At 38.2% G+C, this 9,714-nt stretch overlaps 1 protein-coding gene across 1 annotated transcript; it reads right to left on the reverse strand.

The window, feature by feature from the left end:
• Positions 1–242: 242 nt before the first annotated feature.
• LOC308400653 (extracellular calcium-sensing receptor-like) lies at positions 243–4,189 on the reverse strand (the record flags this gene model as incomplete). The annotated part of the gene is made up of 9 exons (XM_080888490.1): positions 243–1,156; positions 1,411–1,534; positions 1,648–1,875; positions 2,129–2,395; positions 2,488–2,685; positions 2,765–3,034; positions 3,344–3,430; positions 3,566–3,860; positions 3,951–4,189. The coding sequence occupies 9 exons, from the start codon at positions 4,187–4,189 to the stop codon at positions 243–245; spliced, it is 2,622 nt and encodes an 873-aa protein (XP_080744616.1).
• Between the last annotated feature and the right edge of the window lie 5,525 nt (positions 4,190–9,714).

Here is a 9,714-nt window from a genome sequence, read left to right on the forward strand (position 1 = left end):
TGTTTACATAACAAGCTAAGGAGCAGCCAAAATTGACACACAGCGCCAATAATGTTGTGCACTGAGAGATATTCAGAGACGTTTTCAATGATGTGGGAGATATGCATGGGTACTTGTTATAGTACAAATAAAGTACAAATAAACAATACTAATGTGTAAAACTGTATAAAAACATTTAAAGGACAAATTATGGCTGCATTAATATGAATATATTTTTGGTCATTATCCTACAGATGTTGGTTTTATGGCTTGGTGGTCTCTCGACCCATGATTGCCTTCTTTGTGTTTCGCTCTGGTTTCAGCAGAATTATGTAACATTTGGGTCCAAACAGTGCCACCAATAGCCCGAAACTTGAGGCCAAGATGGCAAATACTTCTACTGCATCTGCATATTTTCCAGGAGAATTTACATAAGCAGGGACAAAGGCCGCCCACACGGCACAGAAGATCAGCATGCTGAATGTGATGAATTTGGCCTCATTGAAATTATCTGGAAGATTCCTGGCTAGAAATGCTAGCAGAAAGCTAAGGAAAGCCAGCACACCAATGTAACCCAGTAACACTCCAAAGCCAATTGTAGACCCAACAGCACACTCATACACCACTTTGTCATTGTAGTATTGGGTGTTTTTATGTGGAGTTGGAGAGGAAGAGACAAGCCAGGCAGTGCAGATTGCAGCTTGAATGGAAGTAAGAACCAGAACTGTCCCTCTCTGCTGCATAGCACCAAACCACTTAAGATTGGTTCCCCCTCCTGGCTTGGAGGCTTTGAACACAGCCAAAACAACCATAGTTTTCACCAGGATACATGAGACACAAAGCACAAAGCTGATCCCAAATGCTGCATGTCTCAGTTGGCATGTCCAAAGTCTGGGTCTTCCGATGAATAACAGTGAACAAAGGAAACACAGCTTAAGTGACACTAAAAGCAGAAAGCTCAATTCTGAATTGTTTGCACGCACCATAGGTGTGCTGCGATGATATGTGAAAATTCCTAGAACAACAGTACAGATAAATGTGCCCAACAGTGAGGTGGTTGTCAAGCAGATTCCCAGGGGCTCATGGTAGGAGAGGAACTCTGTTCTCTTAAGAACACAGTGATCTCTCTGGGGGCTTGACCAGAAGTCCTCTGGACAACTGGTGCACTCTAAGGAATCTAAAAAAAATGGGAAGAATTGAGATTGATTTCTTCATTTGGTTTCACACTGTTTTGTCATATTATGAGTGTCTTGTACAATAAAATGGACAGTCAGTATTTTCATCTAGTAATATTTTCATTGATGTGTAACTGGAAACCACTCTCACAATAATTTTGACTTGGTGTTAATAAAAGCCACCATAGGACCGTACACTGCTAAACACAAAGAAACATCGCACATCTCATGCATTATAATGTCAAATGATACAAACCAGTGTTATTGCTGATCTTTCCCTCAGAGCAAGGGATGCAGTCATAGCAACACACAGGCTTTCCCCGCTTCCTTGCTATATGTGTTCCTGGAGGGCAGTTATTACTGCAAACTGATGTAGTTGGCTTAAGGGTAAAAATTATTATTTTTAAAAAGTTATTTAACACCAATTATACTTGTATTGTGTACTCTACTATCCTTTTGTTTGAAAGCAAATTGTATGAATAGGAGAATTTACCTCTTTTGATTTAAAGTTCCAGAAGATTTTGTTTTCATCAAGTGTGACTTCTTCACCTTTGAAAGCTGACATCTTAACCTCACCCACATTCTGAACTTTAGTGCTTCCATCAGGGAGCCACAGCCAGTTCATGATATCATAGATAGGTAAGGCATCACCATTCTCGTCAAAAAATACTTGATCACCAAATGGAGTTGTGAAATTGACTTTTTCCAAGTAATACATCAGCTATAAAAGTGATAGATAAAGGCTTATGAACTTTTTTCTTCTTTTATACACCAATTATTGGAGCAACCTGGAATTAAGTCTATTACTTAGTTCATCAATGTACAATCATACAGTAATTAATAATAAAACTTCTTGCTATTGTCTCTTTAAAGCAGCGAGACATGAAACTATATTATTAGTTGCTACACAATTATCTTTCTTCCATAAAGTTTTGGTAAAATATGAATGACTGGAGTATAAAATGACATCAAACCTGCCATGGCTCTAATTTTTGCAAAGTGGCACAGCTGTGCCCAATAAAAGGTCCTCTCCCTGGAACACAGTGCAGCATGTCATCAAGGGCATGTGCAAGAGCATACACAGCTTTATAAATATTATACTCAGGCCTGAGTTCAGTCACATCCAAAAGTTCAGTCTCAGCATTCCTAAGCTCTTCTTCTCCAGTGCAAAGTGTCCCACCATCTTCCAACCAGTCTGCTGAAAATCTACAGTGAAATGTATCTTCCCAAAACTGCTTCACCTAAAATGCACAACAACCAGAGAAACAAAAACAGGTCAACAAAAATAACCTACAGAAAATTTGACTTGAAGTTTATTAAGTTACCCTCTCACCATGTTGTTTGCACTATTCTGTTCTGCGGGATTAATTTTTAACAAGTAGTCTCTAAAGCCTGGTATTTCTCCTCGTCGGATGGCAATGCCTAGTGTTCCACCAAGGAATGGCATAAATTCAGGGGTATGGAGTCCACCAACTACTGTCCAAGCTTCACTGGCAATCCACTGCAAGCCTGTCACATTTTGTTTCACCACCTGTGGATTGCATTGCAGTTATGTTTTTACTCTCTTGTAATACATTACCTGCAATGTGTTTTATGATATTTTCCCTAACCTCTGTCATGAGATGAATCAGGTGTATTTGATGTGCAAACACAATGACAACACGAGCTGTGGATCTGGCCATCAGATCCACAATTTTCTTATATTCATTTGGATGATCTTCCCAAGGTAAAATCTCTGAGTAGGCCAAACAACCTCCACTTAATTGAAGAAAGTCAGACTTGAAGGATCTGGAAACATGGAGGCCATAATCATCATCACTGACTAGCAGACCTACCCATGTCCAGCCAAAGTGTTTTAGAATCTGAATCATAGCACGGACCTACATGAAAAGAGATTGAAGTTGTTAGTGTACATGTGTAAATATTCTTTTAGTGAAAATTTGCTTGTTCATGTCTAATATCAAAAAGTTAATTTAATGAAAGTTTAAAAAATAACATTAAATAAAAGTTAACTTCTCATGATAACACTTTTTACCTAAATACATTGTATTTTTATTTAAAGAAATACTTTTTGCAAATATGCAAAATTTTGCAAAAAGTATTTCTTTGACTGGTTTGGCTCATGTCTAAGTTTTCTGTCAGTAATTAACCTCAGATAAAAACTTAATTCTTATTGTGCAACTTTCTACCTGGAAAGCATCACTTGGGATTGTTCTAAAGAAGGATGGAAACCTCTGTCGATCACTCAGACAGGAGCAAGTGGCAAAATAACTCACCTGTCAAGAAGCATATATTATAAAATCCAATTGTGCAAATTGCAAGGGACATTCAGATAATTTTATTTAACAATGTAGATCAATTAAAATGCAGTATATCAGAAGCACACAAAAAAGTAGAATTGGGAAACTCACAATAGGAAGCTTGAATAAACCAAGAACACTTGAGGCAGCAATAGAAAATGTGGAGAAAGGATCACCCACAATCCCCACAACTGAAGGGGTCCCTGAACAGTTCTCCAGAAGCCAAAATTGCTCCTCTTGACCGCTGGCTAATGACAATGCTGCACTGAACCCAATCTCAAGTGTAGCACAATTGTCATAAAGGCTGTATCCCAGAGTCACATTAGGAAGTATCTTCAAATTCTTGTTTATCTCATCAATAGCAAAGGCCATGGTCATGGCATGTCTGAATCCAGGGGTGTCAAATCTAAAATACACAAAAAATGAAAAAGAGTAACTAAATTCTAAGCAATAATAGTAATGAGAGAATTTTGTCAGCTACATGGATGAGACTTACCCACGGCAGTTAGGCTGATCTGGCTCTGAGGTGAACGTCCGCTCAGGGAATACAGAACTGTAATGGACTTCAAATAACCCTCCCAGAATTACATCCCCAGGCCTGTGTATGCCATTGAGATTAAATTTATTTTGCAATTTACAGGATGAAGGTGGAAAGGAAGACTCCAGAAAAGAAGACAATAAAATCATTAACAGACAGATAAACATAAGCAAATATCTGACAAGAAAGCCCCCCATAACTGCCTCATTCTTTTTTATTTGTATTCATGGCTCCTTGATTTTATATAGAAGCCTATGTCAACCCCTTTCATCACTTTTTGATCCACACCCACCAGGGCATGGACAGTAATGTGGGATGGGCATAATAGAAATTTCATAATAACTGTGCTACATCAGCAGGTATTGTGAAAAATCCAAGCTCTTAGCAATATTACACATTTTATAAATAAGGTTAATTTTTAAAAACTGTTGCTTTGAAAATCAGAAGACTATTCTTAATCTACCTGTATTTCTTTGAAAATACATGCCAGTCACTGGTTATATAAATCCTATGATTTACAGTTCACAAGAAAATATAAGGCTCTCACCTTAGGTGGCACTTAGGTGGAAAGAGATCTTTAGAAAAAATTTTCTTGCATTGCCAAGGAAATGCACACTACATTGAATTTTGAAAATGATGACATACTTATTTTCAGTAAATTAAAAAAAATACTTTATTTACTACTACATTTACTGCAATTCCCCTATGCAAGGGCGTAGATTTGATTTTGGCATTGGTGGGGACAGATGATTCAACCATCGAACAGTGCCTTGTTTCTTTTTTTTCCCTTTTTCTCTTTGCTTCTTGATAAAAAAAGGAGAAATATACTTGCCTACATATCCTATTCTACATGCTTTTAAACCATTTAAAATTACAATTCATGGTTTTATATGTGAATTAGATAATGTTAAATTACTATTAAACAAATGGCTGACTAAGTATTTTAGACTTTAGTTTACTTCAGTCATATTCCATATAAATCAGGTATCATACAAAAATAAAAATGGCTTCAAATACAGTCATGACAATAAAAGAATATGACTTTGAGGACTTAACAACATTACTTCAGTTATACTGCACCAACATCTCTGATACATTAGCACTAAGGGAACACTGAATGACCTGGTGGTTTTTGTCCTTAAAACTACTCATCTAAGATTACCACAAAGTAAAAGATCTCTCAGCAAAATTATGCAACATTTTAGGCACCATTGCCCCGATCAGATCAGTGAGCTGAGATGTTTTATTCTAAACATGAACTACTGTTACAGCAACAGACATGGACTACTGGTGTCCCACACCACAACTCAATGTCCGCTATGTGAAGGAGCCAAACACATGCCTTCTCCTCTCGTTAACTGAGATAAACTGCTGGCATATTGGTTTTACATCTATACTGTCCAGTGTCTCCTGGTGGACATACAGCAGCATTGTTTAATCTCATTTGAGTCATTGTTGACCTTACCCATCTTTTTAGTCTTCTGAGAGCACTGAAGCTTCTTTTAGCCTCAGTACATGCGTTTTATCCTCAGATTAAAATTATTACTATGTGCTTGATGTAATAATAATGGATTGGATTTATATAGCGCTTTTCAAGGCACCCAAAGCGCTTTACAATACCACTATTCATTCACTCTCACATTCATACACTGGTGGAGGCAGCTACAGTTGTAGCCACAGCTGCCCTGGGGCAGACTGACAGAAGTGAGGCTGCCATATCGCGCCATCGGCCCCTCTGGCCAACACCAGTAGGTAAGTAGGGTAAAGTGTCTTGCCCAAGGACACAACGACCAGGACAGAGAGCCCAGGGATCAAACCGGCGACCTTCCGGTCACAGATGCGATTTCCAACCCCCTGAGCCACGGTCGCCCAACATGTACCTCACCTTTGGCCCTGGCTCTTCCCCTCTGACTGCACTAGGACATATTGCCACCTGATAAAATAACACATTGATTCGTGCCATATAAAAAGTGAGACATGTCAATTCAGATTCTTTGTCAAATATACACTAATAAATCAATTTACTTCAGCAGCCTAACAATTGTCATGATAATAAATACTAGTTAATCTATAGCACCAAATCATCAGTCAGTCGCCTGTGACCTCGCATCTTCACCTCTGTCTGAGCTACAACATGGCAGAGCTGCCTCTGTCACCTGATAAATAACAGTGAGACATTCCAAATACATGCAGTCACATATGTGCTTCAAATACAGTAATGAACCAATAAGTCATCATCCAATTTCACCTGTGATCTTGTATCACCATTATTTTCTATCACCTGACAAATAGGACATACCTGACAATAAGAATAAAATGTGGAGCTGCTTCAGTGTTTCTGTCAATTTGTGCAGATCTTGACTCATCAGTAATGTTTGTAGGGTGAGTGCATTTTTAAAACAATTTGTGTAAACTGCACTACAAGATGAAATATTTGCAAAATCATGACTACCTCATGATATTTTGTCTCAAAAATTAACCCTATGAATATGTCAGTACCATTAGGATGAAATTATTGTCTCACCAACATTTTAACGTTAGACATACAATTTTAACAGCCTCTGTAAACTAATATCCTGGCTTGCTCGAGGCTGCCGTTTTCTCTGACAGTTTCAATCAAAATTAGAAATGCTACTCTGAGACTGAGAGAACTAATGCATGTTGTGCAGTTACTTTCCAAAACACGTTATTCATGGTTACATTTTTAGACTGATGTGGGCCAAAGCCTAGCACAGCCTGTAACATTATTATGACGGACACATTTTATGAGTGAACTTGGCTTTAAGTGACTTACAGGTTTCTTTGAAAAATACTTTCTTATATCCAGGTTCTTCCTTTTTGCTGCCATCCTCCTCTCCTCCTCGCGGCGCAGGCTTGCCGCTGCTAAAACTAAACAGAGCTCCTTGAAAGGCACAACCAGTCACATTGGCCATATTTGTCACATGAGGTAGGACTCCAATAGAGAACGTAATTTAACTCTATCTGCACCGCTGGGTGAATGAGACGTTGACAGATCGTTTTTTCTTTCTATCAGGTTTGTTTTTCTTTACTCGAAGAGATCAAATTATTGGTGGGGACAATTCAATAATCGCTGGATATTGGTGGGGACATGTCCCTTCCGTCCATGCCAAATCTATGCCCTTGCCCCTTTGCAAAATAATCTAATCAAACTATAAAAATTCACCTCTCGCTCCTGGAGGCGGAATATCCTTCAAGCTTAGGACCTCTACCGGAGGCCTAGGAGCTTGAGGGTCTTGTGCAGTATCTTAGCTGTTTCTAAAACGACGCTCTTTTACCCAGCAATCTCAGATGTTTTTCCTGGGATCTGCTGGAGCCACTCACCAAGCTTGGGAGTCAGTGCTCCGATTATCACTGGGACCACTGTTACTCTGACCCTCCAAATCTTCTCGAGTTTGACACTTCTTCAGCTTCTTGTTCTTTCTTCTATGTTGCTTTCATTTTGGATCACTATGTCTGTCTTTAAAGCGGTCTTCTTCTGCTTGTCTACCACTACTATGTCCAGTTGGTTAGCCACCACCATTTTGTTTTTTGTTTTTTTGGGGGGGTTTTGGTTTTTGGTTTGTTTGGGGGCTTTTTGCCTTTCCCCGTGAAGCGGGGAGCCAGTTAGCAGGAGATAGCGCTGAATGGAAGTTTCTGTATACTCTTGGGGCACTTTTTCATAGTTGACACTATATGTGTTGAGATTGATATTTGTGTAATACTGTGTTGCACTTTACACTTTGATGACAACTTTGTGGTCCTACTAAGCGTTACTTGCATTTTGTGCATATGTGTTTTAAAAAGGACAAATGTGTAATGTGTTTGACCAAAAGCTGTGTTGGTTGCCATAAAGGTAATACTTTATTACATTTATACAATAAAGCATTAAAAAAAAAAACATTGGATTTTGAATTTTTGAAAAATATTTTCAGCCAACTTAAAAATTTGATTTAAGCTTTATTAAACAAACTAAAATTTCATTTTAGAGTCACTACAAAAAGTAATTTACACTAAACCACATTATTAGGTTAGCAAAGAGCAAAGAGCAAGTTGAAATGTCTTAATTTTAAGTTGGATTAATGCAAAATGTTTATTTGACAACAATTAATTTATTAAGTACATGTAACTTAAATCAGTTGTGTTAATCTAATGTATTAACTTCATTTCAAAGAACTTAATTAAATTTGGTGTTACCAATTGAAATAATTCAATTAAGTTGGTTCAACTATTTTCTTTTTTCAGTGTAGCCAGTGACACAACAAAAAGTAGTCTCGAGTTCTTGCCGTTCTGTCTGCCTGTAGTTTGGGGGTGGTAACCGGAGCTTAAACAGGCTTTGGCTCCTAAGGCAGTACAGAACATTTGCCGCAAGTGGGAGGTAAATGCACTGTAAAAAATCAAACTTGCAGTTGTTGAGCTTACAGTCATTTCTTTCACAATTCAACAATAAAAGTTCAGTTGGCCCATAAACTCAAATACATTAAGGGTTTCAACTAATCATTTAACGTTTTGGAGCAAAAGTTGGTCTCAGATGAAATTTATTGCTGGCAAAATGAATGAATTCAAGTTTTACATGAGTTGAAGCTGTTGGCGCCTTTCTGTGCCTGAGTACGCATGCGCATCTCATATTTTTGGATGCTACGGGGTCTACTTTGCGCTTTTGCAAGGACTGAAAGCCACCTGCCCGTCTGCCTTAATGAGAACGTGAGGCTTTTTATACCAGGAGCTGGATAGATCGTTCATCTCAAGTTTCTAAAGGCAAGTAATGTTTCTTTTATTATATCAGACAGTATATGTTTGAACAGTCTCAATTTGTCTTTTAGAAATATCACAACTGAAGTTCTTCGTATTTTTCCGAAACTTAGCATAGCATTACTTTCTTGGCTAAGAAGCCTTGTGGCTAATGGGTATGTGTTTACTATATCATTTAAGATTCCATGTCACAAACTACGTGCCATGTCACAAAGCAATGAAAATCCGACAAACTTCGCTACTAAAGAGGCGCGCTCATATCTGACAAGCCTCCGCGACACCCCCTATGCGTATTTCATGAAGTGCAGTCTGTGGCCGCCATACCACCGAACGAAACAAAATAGGCTGGCTCACTCATGACCAACGGCAGCAACCCCCCGCCGCTATTTAAATAAAATAAAATAAAGTTCGGGGGCGCCTGCTGCCATGTCATTTAATTTGTTCGAATCACATTTAGCCAATAAAATGTGTGCTTTAGTTTCTGTGTCAATGGGGTGGTGGAGTCCTCATGGCCAGCGAGCTCCACTACCCATATGGAAAAGATATATATAAATCTTATAAAGTTTGTATCTGTCTTGTGTGAAACTTGTATGAAAAGCATATAAGTGTGAAAACAGATATAAGATCCCTTGAAAAATTATATAATGAAACTTGTATGTTTTGGATACTTACTAAAACAATGTATGAAAGTAATGCGAAAGTGGCCACTTTCATGAGTAAATCATGTAAGCCTTATGTGATTTACTCATGAAAGTGGCCACTTTCATGAGTAATCACATATAAGTTTTTACTATTTCTTTTCTGTATGGGTAAATGAACTAAATGAAATATGAGATGTGACAATATCGTTTATATCGATATAGTCTGTTACATTATAATTATACTCGTGGAGCCGCAAGTTTGCCTCTCTTTCGTCCACTTTTGTCTCTACGCTGTGTTACTCCGCCTCTCTCCTTCACTGAACACAACTCCC

The sequence above is a fragment of the Rhamphochromis sp. 'chilingali' genome (genome assembly GCF_963969265.1).
Source record: "Rhamphochromis sp. 'chilingali' genome assembly, chromosome: 8".
In the NCBI taxonomy this organism is placed as follows: domain Eukaryota; kingdom Metazoa; phylum Chordata; class Actinopteri; order Cichliformes; family Cichlidae; genus Rhamphochromis; species Rhamphochromis sp. 'chilingali'.